This window comes from Mycteria americana, chromosome 1 (genome assembly GCF_035582795.1).
Source record: "Mycteria americana isolate JAX WOST 10 ecotype Jacksonville Zoo and Gardens chromosome 1, USCA_MyAme_1.0, whole genome shotgun sequence".
Classification (NCBI taxonomy): Eukaryota; Metazoa; Chordata; class Aves; order Ciconiiformes; family Ciconiidae; genus Mycteria; species Mycteria americana.
Window position 1 is genome coordinate 140,913,183 of NC_134365.1, and position 13,467 is coordinate 140,926,649.

The following is a 13,467-nucleotide window of genomic DNA, read 5'->3' on the forward strand; positions in this document are numbered from 1 at the left end:
TAAGCTGAAGTTCCTGTACTCCTTGTTTCTGATATGGACTCCCCATAGAGAAGCCACAGATTTTGGATTTTATTATGAAGTTTGAACACTTAGCTTGTTTCACTTGAAATTCCCACACCTTTCTGGCACGAGAAGCATGCCTTTGGAGAAGAGATTTGATTACAGCCTTCATACACAGCACTGCAGATCACAGTTCGCTATCATTCATAGATCGGTACCAGCCCCAGGCCTACTATAACCATGTCAATGAAGTGTGGAAAAGTGATAGAAGTCTTAACTTCCTGCCAGTGTCTGCTCTTTGCGCCCATTAAAATCGGTATTAATAGGCCAGAATTGAATTCTGTGGAGGAAGTTAAACAAACACTGCGCACTTAATTTATTTTCTTGACAATGTAACCTGCAATTTTCCTTAATCAGTTTATGAGAGGGAAATATGGAAATCAGCAAGCAGCATTTAGTTGGTCAGACGCAAACAGTTATACCTGCGAACTTCTGTGCCACAGGACACACTCTGTAACACAAACGCAATGTCCTAGACACAGAATAGCAACTTTGTGTGCTAACCAAATGAGCGCAAGAGTCTCAATGTCCCATTTTCTCCTGAACAGATTTTCCTAAATTCAGTTCCTCATTTTCTTTTCTCTATTACCACAGCTGAACTCATCGAGTCTCTGCTGAATGTGTATTTTTAGTTGGATGGTCTAACTGCAAACAAACTAAAGGGACAGAATACCTAATTCTCAATAGAAAATGTCATTCTATAACCTAGACATGCATGTACAAATTTAAGAGGTTATTAGAAATCATAAGAAGCCAGAAACAGCTCCTGAGAAGCTTTTAACTCCAAGAACACTGAGATTTTCCAAAGGGCAAGCAAATCACTTAACTGACATTTACAGAGTCCAAAAACAAATCAACTTTACTCTTTGGTATTTTCTTCCAATGATACTTAAGTCAATTGAGAGGTCTCAGGAAAAAGAAAATACTCTTCACATGATGTTTTGGAAAAGATTGTTCTTGCTTTTCCTAGCCTGCAGTTTCTCAAGTCTCTCTGGAAATACATTTTTCCTCCTCAAAGACATATGACTCTATAGTTAAAAAGGAGACTGGATGCAAAACAAGCTGTAAAGTGCCCTCTTCCCTGAAAATTCAAACTTCAGTTTTACATCTGCTGAAAACAAAATAAGTAGTTCATCTAATTCCTAAAAAAAAAAAAAAAAAAAAAAATTTGCTCTTTATACAGCACTTACCTTTAAGTCTTGCAAAGTGCTTACAAGAAATGCAGCAAGAAATACATATAAGACTTCATTCTTGTAACAGAAAACCCGTACCAACATACCCATTATAGCTTTTGTTGTTGATCCTGATGGTAGTGAGACAGAGACGGTTGGTATTCCAAATGACTATTTCTAGCAGACCGTTTAAAAATAACCGAAACTCTGTCATGCCCTTAACGCCTTGCAAATACTGGACAGAGCCAGGAGTCATGTGTCAGTGCTATGATTTTGCCTGTGCTCCTGCAGCTTAGGGTTGCAGAAACTGAGAAACGGCCTTTCTGCGATTATGCTGGTTTAACATTTCCTTTGTGAAAGCAGCAGTCAAGTTCAGCCTAAAAAAGTTAACTCGTATTCTTCTGAGTGGCTTCCACCTTGGAATTAAGTAGTAAGAAAGATATTAATGTCAACTTATTTCCAATACAAATCTACAAAGTACAAACGTCCATTAGAAAAAAAGGCAGTGCAACGTGTTGTAAGTGGAGCTACCCATGAATTCTGGGAATATTCAGCTAACGAGCCTCTGATACAGCTGTCAGCTTACTGTGAGCGATAAGCACGTGGGAGAACATACCTGCCATTCCTTACACTCTGCATCCCTTTCAGGTCTTCAGTGTAACCTCTCTAGGATCTCTGATTTCACAGTTTTCCTCTCTTACTTTTAGGTTAATGTAATGCATTTTCAAATACATGACAGTGTTATTCAAAATACAAAATTTCTTTATGAAAGCATCACAAATGTGGCAAATATAAACCATTAAAAAAATATCTTATACTTTGACATATAACAAAACTCTATTTCTGTTTATGGCAAATTATTTTATTTTGTAGAAGAAATACTTTCAAATAATACAAAAATGACACGATCATACAGAACTGTGACAAAAACAAGAGAGATGAATACTGAATATGATAACTCATTACCACATCAAGACAGAACTCATCACAGCAGTCAGAATCACAGACCCACAAGATACACCGACGACATCTCACAGCGGTCACTATTTAAAAACACCAACGGAACCCCCTGACAGAGAGGCCACCAGACACTGCCCCTTCCTTATACCGCCACAGAACAATTTATGGTGGAAGGGAGGTCCCTACCCCAACCCCTGCTCAAAGGGGGCCTAATGCGACCAGGATGCTCCGGGCTACGTCCAGTCAAGTCCTCAACCCCTCCATGGACAGAGAGCTCCACCTCTCTGGGCAACCTCTTCCAGTACCTGACCGCCCTCATGGGAACACAGTGTTGTCTGCTGTTAGTGTACAGCAAGTACTTCTGGCGTCACTGCACGGTAACTTTTGATAAACACTACTATGTTTATCAGGGCCTCCGCTGAAAATGAGACGTGAAATTCTGACTAACTGGTCTTTTCAAGCAATGAGCACTGAAAAGCTTGCTGTCCCTAGACTTTTACCCAAACACTAAAAATTTCTTACATTATTTGGTTTTTATCTGCATAGTTTCTGACTATGTCTAGTTGCGCCCAAGGAACCCAATATACACCCACCGAAGCTTACTGGCAAAAACAGACTTCAGGACGGTTAGCGTGAGAAATGCTAAATATACTTTAATTTCAAATATATTGCTATACGATCGAATCACTTGATGCCTGTAATGATTATAGGCCATACCAGGAAACAGGGAATGCTACCTTAAAATTAAATGTCTGCGTTAATCATCCTCATTGATTAATGATGTAGGTTTACAGTCTTTTCTCCCCTTACTTTTTGCCTCAGCTTGGACAAGTAAAAGCAATTCAGTTTCACTTCCAGGTTTTCCTGATCTTTGACAAGGTAACAGAATATAAGCTCTTGAAACTCACAAAGAACATTGACTTACTTACAAAATATTTTAAAATATTCTGATTGGTTCTGACAAGTCCATTTAGTTTTTGGCTGTTGTTGTTTTGATTTCCTGGCATATAAAAACCTGGAACCAATTTGACCTTTAATTAAGAGACAGCATGATCTTCCTTCTAGGAGATTCCAGCAATTTGCAAAGTCAGTCTTGTGTTGGGCACCTCTCTTTGTAGGTAATGTATAATTAGAAAAATATGAGAAACTCTATTATAGTAGCTTAGTAAAGAAGTATTTTTACATACTTGCAGGATGCAAGGACACAAAACTGGCATTCTCGGGAATTTAGGGTGACAGTCTTTCATTAAAACAAACAGTCATAAGCAAAATTATTTCTTACCGGATTTTAGCTGGTCCAACTAGCAATTAAGTGAGCTGTACCTTCCAGAACTATATACCTTCCTCCTGGAAAGTGTCACTGTTCAACAGAACTTGCATGCAGTAACCTCAAAGCACATCCTTTAGGATGAACATGTGTTTCAGCACCCTTACTTAATGCAGCTGCTTTCCGAAATCAGCACATACGTACTTTCCTGAATCAAATCAGAATCTTTAAAACTGCAGAGATTACTGTTATATTCCTTTAGCGGTCTTTCCACACAGCTAGCTCACATTGCTCTTTTAACTCCCTTTTCATTAAACAGCAAAACAAAGACCTGTCACCCTTTTCCTTCCTCCGTTTAAACTGAGAATCTAGTTAAGAATATAAAGATACTTTAGACACAACTGAAATGAAAACAATCTATTAGTGCACAGTAAGAACATGCAAATGAATTCTGCAATGTTTAACATCACTTCTAATCAGTGTTAAACACATTGCAGGTGATAATATTTTGCTATAACACAGACAGTGCTAAAGGATACAATGTACATAATAAGCTACAGATAATAAAGCTGAAAAAAGTGACAATTTTAGAACATAGTATTTTCATTTCAGGTATCAGAAACAAAACCAGCTCAATGGTTCCATTCTACTGTATGACAAATACTGAAGAACAAAATTTCAGTCTTAAAATACATCTTAAAGTAGGTATTTTCCTTCAAGGAAAAAAGGCACTATAAATAAATTACACTACAGTGAATTTGCCTGAACTCACTTTGTTTCTGTCTTCCAGCCTTTTAAGTCAAATAAAACAGCATAAAAACTGTACACGCTCTTAACAGGATAGTTGATCTTTTATAAAATAAGTTGTCTTCAGAGATGTCAGTTTCACAACAAGGAAAAACCAAGCCTTGTTGCAGTCGCTATTATAAAATATATATGTATATATATTTATATATATGTTTTTGTTTACTTTTACTTTTTTTACTTTTTTTATTTTTTACAAAATGTGTATATTAGCTTTTGCACAATTTTTTTTTTAAAGAAACTTGGCTAATCTAATAACTTCATTAAAATAAAAGCGATAAATACTTCATGTTTACAATGCAACATGTCATACATCATCAGCTGGCAGAGGAGGTATGTTAATCCTTGGTCTTGTAAAAAAAGCTATCTTCTCTCTGTGATTGAAACAAGATAAAAAGGAAGTCAATCAAATATATGCCTATCTTCTTTTTCCCCAAGAACATGGCTTCTTTACTCTGGTTAGTATTTGTTACTTACATACCGAACCGATGGTTTATTTGAGTACAAGAAACTTAGAAAAACTATTAAACCTCACTGTATACTTTTGGCAACATTCCGTTGAACACAATTACTATTTTTGAAAATTTAAGTGGAAGCTTTATACAACTCATTGAACATCAGTCATAGCTGACTGTAAAAGGTTTCACAGGACAAGCCCTGCATAAGCCCCTTCTGCAATGCAAAGTTCACCCTTGTACATTTTGCAATAAGGCCTACAAAAAAAGGAAAAAAAAAGGCGGCATTTAGAGTCATCTTTTTGCTTCTTTATTGAGCAAACAGTACATGCTGTAAAGTAAGTGTCATAAGAAATGGATGTATGCATAAAAAGGGCAAGAATTTAAACAAGGAAGACAGCTTTTGCTTCATTTTCTATATCCCATTTTATTCAATTTCCCGTATCTTTTTATATCTCAGTAGACAAAGCATAAAAACCCTTCTTTTATTACCAGAAACATAAGATGTAAAAACAACTGTAAAATTTCTATTCCTCTTACTTCCTCTCCACCTTTGTGAGAAACACCTTTCCAATATAATTCAAGCAAAAAAATTACATTAAAGGACAGACAGCTTTTCTATTTCACTTAAGTATTCCATGCAAAACAGTTCTAAAAACCTAAACACTGGATGAAATAGTACAATATAACAGTGTAGCTGAGCTGTCCTCCACATCTACGCTGCACTAACATTTTCTTACTCTTACTGTTACTCTCCCAATAAAAATTATAAAAATTTTAATGCTGAAGTAATAAAGTCTTCCTGTGAAATGCATACCATTTATCAATTCCATCTGTACACAAAATAAACTGTCAGGAAAAAAAAATAAAGCCAAGAGAGGACACATACCATATGAACACAGATGAAATAGGAAAAAAAGTCCAAAGAAAAGGCTTCTTGAGAGAAAGCTGGAATACTACCGAGCAATTTTTAGGGAGAGAGTGTTACTAGTAACGTATATGTGTTACAATAAACAAACTATTTATGCGCACAGGCTTGCATTGAAGAACTGACAAATCATTTGAGCTTAATAGTGACTAGGCTAAGTTGAAAGAATCACCTAAGCTATGTTTGCACTTGAAGAGTCTTTTTTTTTTTTTTTTTTTTTTTAATTTCATGTGTTTTGGAATTGTAACACTTCGCTTTGGCTCTTTGCACTACAAATAATTCAAAGGAAACCCACGTGTCCAAATCAATATAGTTAAAAATTACTAGCTATATAGAAAACACAGAATTTAAGCTAAATGCTTCAGAGAGCTTTAACCTCTCTAATGAACTGTTGCTATGCTATTTCAGTACACATTACACTTACCTAAAAGTCTGCACCTGAATAGGCTCCTTCTGATTTTGCCCACGCAACTGGTATATTTCTTTTGACGCTTTCTTTAGCATCTTTTCAGCTGCTTGCTCTTGGTGATGTTCAAATTTGGTCTGTCTGGTCTGAAAACAAGAATATAATGCTTAAAATATTCATATGAATAAATAAACCACAAGAATACCCAGGTTAAAATAATGGATTTTTTCCCACTCACCACAGTAAAAGCACACAAGTACATTGTCTGAAATAGCTGATCATCCAAGAACTATAAATTCAAAAGACTGACAGTGTTGTTTCATTTCTTAATGCTCTTCAGACAGGTATGTATTAAATTCATGAAATTTACTGCACACAGTTCTGTCAAACAAGACCTTAAAATAAATTTAGGTTCACTCTTCGTCTCTGATAATGCAATGACAATTTTGTCTGTTGTGCAGTTTTGCCACTTTTTGCCTATAACTTCTTTCTCCAAGAACAGGAAAAACAAAAAAAAAGATCACATACTTAGGGAACATTCCAGATACTTGTAAAAAATGAAGTATCAAATCAGCAAAATTTCTTTCAAAGATCAGAACTAAGGAAATCATTAAAGTTACAATAATAAATATCTAAAACAAAAAAAGCCAAACCAAAACAAAAAGTGTCATCGGCAAATAGTGCCATTCTCCAGTAATTGTCCTCAAATAAATAGTTTGGTAATAATCAATGCAATAATTTTTATTGTGCTAACTTCAATAATATAGAAACAACAGTCATTATTTGAAGTTCTGTAAAAACAGCTCTTTAGACATTTTGTCACAATGAAGAAATTTTGAAACTAGAAGTTTCTGAACATGTTGAGTGCTCCTCTCATGTTACCATACCTGCCTTTCTGCTTCCTTCAACAAGTTTCGGAATCGCTCATCCCGAAGGACCCAGTGGGGTAGATCTGTCTGCCCTCTGAGTTGGGCATCTTCCAGACGTTGTCTCAACTCTCTTAAAACACATATCTCCTCATTCAGCTGTCTCTGTCTAGTTCTGGATGCCTGGAGATCCAGCTCCAGGTCTAAGGACGTCCTTGCCATAAGCTCAGCCAAAGATGATCTGCAGGACTGCTGAGTTATTAGGATTCAAATAAAATGCACAATGTATTACTTTCCTCATGGTATACTGGTCTGTCTTTAGCTATATAGAGCATACATTTTCTGTACTTCACACACAAAGTCTTTCTTGACACAAGTTTTGGACAGATTATTTATATCCCACAGTGAAAGGCTAACTAGCTGTAGGGGTTTTCTGTACCATACATAAACTTCTTCAATTAATGCTTTCTACTACCTCCTTTTACAGTCTCCTTTTGGCTTATAAATATATAACTTTATATAACTTATATATTATATATAAATATGGACTAAACTTTCATGTTATGATGATAATAAAAGGGATGCAATATGAAAAACTCATAACAGTACAGTATTTTCTGACATCATGACTCTGAGCAAGATTCCCCTTAAAGGGCTTTATTCAATACTGCTTTTAAGATACATTCTGAATCAAAATGGGAGGCATGGCTGTCTACTTGCCTACACCAGCAAGAAATCAACTTCTGCTGACCAGGCTAAACCGTATGCAATTTATATACAAGGCATTAACGCCTTACCTGCCCTTCTCTGCCCACTTGTTCTGCAGCGTGAGAGGTGGCACAGGGGCAAAAGGAGAGCTTAACCTATTCGTTCCTGAATGCTTGGGCCTCAAACACTATAGTTTGCTAGGCTGCATGGGAGGGGAGCTGGATGTTTTACTGTCACATTCACACACACTTCTCTGGGCCTGCACCCTGCATCATGAACTAGATTTTAAAGATTTAACAAAGTTTACATCTAAATCAATACAAGTTCAGTCCCCATTAAACTAATTTTTGTCTGCCACACCTTTTTTTCCCTCCTCAATAATTGTTCACAACTATATTTCATTTCTCTGTCTACCCTTTAGCTTAAAAAACCCAAACCAAACCCAAAACACGCACCCCTCCCCCAATTACATTACAGAAGCCTTATACATTTCCTAAAAACATCAAAATGTACCTACAGACATGTAAAGCTTAGGTATAAAAGTACCAGTGTTCTAGCAACTAGGCGAACAGTAAAAACCAATTTCCTAGGTATACCTGCTTATACCGTAGAGTACGCCTCTCCAATGTATTCCGGACAAAAGGGGACTTCCTTGGCAGAGTTGAACTGTCACTGTCACTGCGATACAGCTGATGAGAAAAAATATTGAAAATACAGGTTGCTTACAAGGTCGTCTACATTAAGAAATCTGGACTTCTTTTTTCTTTTGCTTTTGAGATTTATTTTTAAAAATGCACCGAAACTGTCTTGTTTTAAGCAACTGATTTTTTTCAGCTTTAGTTATTTATAAAAATTTATGTATAATAGTGCTTATACTATATAGTTACAATAATTCAAGAAAACATCAAAACTATCAAAGTTTTACAGCTAAGTTTCATCAAGCATTCTACTAAATATCCAAGACAATGTAACCTAAAAAAGGGGGGAGGGGGGAGTTAAAGGCAATAATATTTCTTCCTAAAGCATTTACGGTCATGGGCACAAACAATACAGTCTCCCACTTTTTCTCCCCCTCTGAGTTTAAGTAAATGCAGATTAAGTGAGGGTGTTTAACAATCTTTTCCTTTTTGCATTATCTTTGTTCTGGTGTGTGAGAGTGTTTTACTCACATTCCCTATATCATAAACAGATACGGAATCCAGAAATCAAACTGAAGAATTTGAAGGGGTCCACAGATGCACTACATGCAATGTAAATAAGAGCAAAAACCAGACGATCCTTGGTTTAGGAAAAAGCATAAAAGTTAAAAATCATTACTGCCCTTTCAAACTCAAGCTCTGAAAAGCTTATGAGAGACTACAATTAAAGCTATGTGCATTCCACCAACACTGCAAAATCAATACCCATGTATTGATCTGCAATACCATGAGCCAACTGCTTGTAAGCCTTTTGCCATTGAACATAGCAACCAGCTAACGTGAGCTTTAAAACTGCTGTGCCAATCCTCAATTACTCGCACCAGTGTGCTCAGGAATCCTAGGTTGCACTTAACAGGCATCCCATGACTGACATTCATGACAGCAACCAGAGGTGGAAGAACATTTATGCAATAACCCTAAGATTTAGCTCTCTTTCCCAAACTTTTAGGTACCTGAAAGTTAAACATGGCTTCTAAGCTAACTGTTTATATACCTCATTAGACAGGATTGTACCTCTGTAAAATCAATCACCCCAGCCTAACATCTAAGGTTGCCAGGGAAAAAGAGCTTAATATCTAATTTGTCATAGATTCTTGAATTTTAAATGAAATAAACTCAGGTTTATACTCTTAAAAAGAACCAGGGGACCTCTTCCGCATTGCAATGTTTAAATTCAATGAAAGATTATTCATTAGTATTAAAAAGTAGTATATGTTTCTTATAAAGGTAATAAAGTTGTAAGAAGAAATTATCAAAAATGCACAAAATACTTGTGTGGAGGCCCCTCCCCCCTTCTTTTTAAGCCTTACTCACTCTGCAAACATATTGACTTCGTGCTCCAGGCGAGAAGGTCTGGGAACGAACAATAGTGCTACTGCGAACAAAAGCAGAACCCCGTGGCCTGCGGCTAGTTCTCTCTTTTGGAAGAATAGCAACTTCTTCAGGAAACAGATCCTCAGTGTTAGTTTCCTTATCCACCTAAAATTTCAGTGAAGGAACAATTTTGATTTTTTTCCTTATTTTCCCTCTCTCACCAAAAACAATTAGACATTTCAACAATATCAAAAGTAAACAATTTGCCCTGCTCGCTAGGTTCACGTTTTAATGAGCACTGAGAACAGAGGATGAACCACCTCGTTTTTTAAAGTTTTAAAAAGTTTTAAAACTAGGTCATTCGAAATTACAAGATTACCTTTCAGAAGCCTTTGCTGGAACAGGAACAATTATGAGATGCAGTTATAACATGAATCATAGCTGCAGAGCACAAAGACTGCATTCACCATTGGCAATTGGGCATTAACCAAGCTACCACCTGATCTCCAACCTCAATAGAAGAAAACTGAGTCACCTTTCAATAAGCAAGGTGACTCTGAAGCAAGCAACCACCTTAAAACTGGAGGAAGTCAAATGAAGAAAAGAAACTCAACAAAAGGGAACTGGAAGACTGTTAAAACAATGATACAAGAACACTAAAGTACTCGGAAATACAGAAAACATATGCTACTCTAGCAAAGCTTCCAAACTTTAAGATAACTCACTCCTCAATAGGAGGCATGATCTTCCCTAAAGGCAACACAAATGGCTTATGTTCCTCTACTTCAATGGAAGTGTGCTGATTTCAGCTTGTTCAGGATTATTTTCAATGTCTCTCATCTTGAATACAAAAGATTTTAAATACATCAGTTTCAGCATAATTGTTCTGAAAATTTCAGCTGTATTTATTGTCACACTGAAATAGGAATGCAAGTCTTAAAACATTAAGCTTCTTTCTTCACAATTCCTTCAAAAATTCTTATTTCTAAGAGCACTGGAATTTGATTGCAATCTTTTCTGTTACAAGTTCAGGTCAACACAGACATTGATACGAGTGCATATTTACAGATTAGATAAAGGCCACAGTAAAAATAGCTTGCCTTTTAATGCAAAAACTAATTCTGTCCAGAAATAACTAGCAAGCAAACAAAAAACTGCAGCCTTAAAGAGGGCATTTTTAACAACTCAAAAGGCACACTGCTCTCAGGAAGGCAGTGCTCATACAGGCTTGTTAATGTCATTTCCGATTCTTTTCTCTCCTGATCAATTCAGACTCAAACTCAAGGAGCAGCAGTAACACACTCTGTGTGCGCCAGGCAGCATGGCAGTTTCCATACAGCAGTGTCTTCTCTCATTACCTTTAGTGGTGGAGGCTGCATTTTTCCAGAACTGTACTGGCCTGCTTGAGTCGCAAACATGTGTCCAGCTAATGAATCCCCGCAAAATGGCTCTGGGTAAGGAGGACTAGTCTGGGTGCAATTACTGCATCCACTGTCAACGGATTCTGCTTGCCAACTCCTAAAGTCAGAACATCACAAGAATTTCGTAGGTATTAAAAAAACTCATACAATAATGCATCACATTTATATATTTCATTATCCAGGTCAGTTTGTCATTTTAGACTATTATTTCTCCAATAAAACCACAGAATTTTCAAAGGGAGAACATATACTGCTTGCATTTCTGCAGATGTACAGACAAGCAAACATGTTTCATGCCCAAAAAAAAAAAAAAAAAAAAAAATCACCTCCCCTGATTTTCTTAAAGCATATGTTCTGGTCTTTGCAACAGTACTAAGAAAACAGTAACAAAAAGAAAAATGCAACTCATGTAACAAACTAGGAGTATTATTAATGATGAAATAGCATTGTACTAAACCCTGACATACTAAGAGCTGTGTTGCGTGTTCATTCAATGAGCATTGCAATGCACATCTATCTTTGACAATTTCCCATGTCACCACAAAATTTTTTTTTTTTTTTTTTTTTGTTAGTACAGTGCTGTTGCAAACCCATTACAGTTGCCTCTCTAGCAAAGTTTCTGTTTGATACAATGTTTTCCCACTCCCCAAATTCCAAGTCCTCTAAACTCAGCCAGCTATTCAAATAAGGTTTTCTCCTGTTTGCACATCATCACACAATAACAGAATTTTATATTCATAACACTACCAGGGAGCAGATCACAGAATAAGGAACTGCTGTATTTCAAACTATACCCATAGGGTAAATATCACGCAGCTGTTTGATGAAGTATTTAAACTACTATTTTTACCTTTCTGATATGGCTTCTGCCTGATCTTCCTTTCTTTCCATCTCCAGGATTTCCTCCTCTGTGTACTCCAGTTTCACTCTCTCTTCTGCCAACTCTCTCTCAACTGCTTCCAGCTGGGCAGTTGTCCTAGCTAACAGGGCTGTCACTGCATCCTGAAAGGTAAACTAGACTTCAAATAAAACCGTTTGAACAAGCCATTGAGTTTAATGTATATTATTCAGAGAAAATAAAATAAAAACACAGCCATTGTGTGTTCCTTAAAAAGAAAAGAAAAAAAACCCCCACAACCCCCCCCCCCCCAAAACACCCCCCAAAAAAACCACCACAAAAACCCCACAAACCCAAAACATCGGTCCTGAATCTTAATGATCAAAAAGTACGTGGTGTTCCATGAATGCAACTTCTGACAGAAACCGGGCAGACTTTATCTCACTGTGGAGCATCATCCAGCAAGTTAGGTCCGAAGAGACCTCTGGAGGTCACCTAGTCTGATGTCCTGCCCAAAGCAAGGACAGCTTCATAGCCACATCAGGTTGCCCAGGGCCCAGTCAAGGGCTGGAAAATTGCCAAGGATGGAAATTGCACAACCTTTCTTGACAACTTCTGCAAGTGCAGCGGCAGAAATTTTAAATGAGTTTTAGTTAGGTGGACTGGAAATGTGCATACAAACATACACAAGAGTACTATTTCAAGCACCTGTCCAGACATGATCTAGCTTTTAATTATTCTTTTAAAATCCAGCTCTTGCCACAAGAACTAAATCAAGATATCACCTTCTGTGCACCTTGAAAACAAACTGCACCCAAGATAAGATCATCAACCGCCACCCAGCAGGTCAAATAAAGTAAACAAATCACTTTTTCAGAGCCATACTGTTTTAACTGTAGTTATATTTCCAGAAGACCGGGGAATACTTTCTTCACACTGGTTTTTGTTCTTTGCTCTCTGGGGGTCTGAACCAGTGAAGATCTGAACAGAATACCAGTGAAGCTGCATCTCACCAGAATTCTCTGCATCAATCAGGTTTATCTGAGCAATGCCCTGTAAACAACAAAAAGCATTGACCACAATAAGATAAACATACACTGCAGGATAGACACCTTCTCATTTAAAGAGTATTTTACTTATAATGTAAAAACCCCACTTTATCAAATACTAATAGTGTCTCTTAAAAAGACACAGTTTTCTTCTGTTGTGTTATGATGCCTAAGATACTGAATTTCTTGGCTCTTGCTTACTACCAGAAAGGATCAGAGTAGATATTCAGTTTTTTTAAGTTGAAAAATAAAATTTGTATGACTGATGTAAGTATGATTGTTACAGCTGACAACTCTTAATATTTTCTTTAAAAAACCCTCTCAATTATATATCTGATTTCTACATTTGCTTAAATTAATATTAACTTTAACAATACTACTTTAATCTGTTTTCTTTTGAGAGAACTATGTTCTGAGATACCCTTCCATTCTCTGGTCCTCAGAGGCATCTTCCAAAGGGGAAAAAATGTCATGGAAAACAATTTTTTTTTTTCTGCCTATGTATATCATAAGGTAGTCAA

The 13,467-nt window shown here is 36.6% G+C and overlaps 1 protein-coding gene across 6 annotated transcripts in view; it reads right to left on the bottom strand.

The window, feature by feature from the left end:
• Nucleotides 1-2,081: 2,081 nt before the first annotated feature.
• WWC3 (WWC family member 3) overlaps nucleotides 2,082-13,467 on the bottom strand; it is a 104,358-nt gene continuing 92,972 nt past the window's right edge. For 2 of the 6 annotated variants that reach the window (XM_075522541.1, XM_075522513.1), the window contains exons 16-23: nucleotides 12,783-12,950; nucleotides 11,910-12,073; nucleotides 10,997-11,156; nucleotides 9,639-9,803; nucleotides 8,223-8,315; nucleotides 6,940-7,170; nucleotides 6,071-6,198; nucleotides 2,082-4,637 (exon numbers count right to left, since the gene is read on the bottom strand). In XM_075522541.1, coding sequence (XP_075378656.1) covers nucleotides 4,571-4,637; nucleotides 6,071-6,198; nucleotides 6,940-7,170; nucleotides 8,223-8,315; nucleotides 9,639-9,803; nucleotides 10,997-11,156; nucleotides 11,910-12,073; nucleotides 12,783-12,950 — 1,176 coding nt within the window. In that variant the 3' untranslated portion in view covers nucleotides 2,082-4,570. Of the gene's footprint in view, nucleotides 4,638-6,070; nucleotides 6,199-6,939; nucleotides 7,171-8,222; nucleotides 8,316-9,638; nucleotides 9,804-10,017; nucleotides 10,219-10,996; nucleotides 11,157-11,909; nucleotides 12,074-12,782; nucleotides 12,951-13,467 lie in introns of those variants that run through there. The other 4 variants (XM_075522503.1, XM_075522522.1, XM_075522531.1 and 1 more) reach the window with 4 other exon arrangements.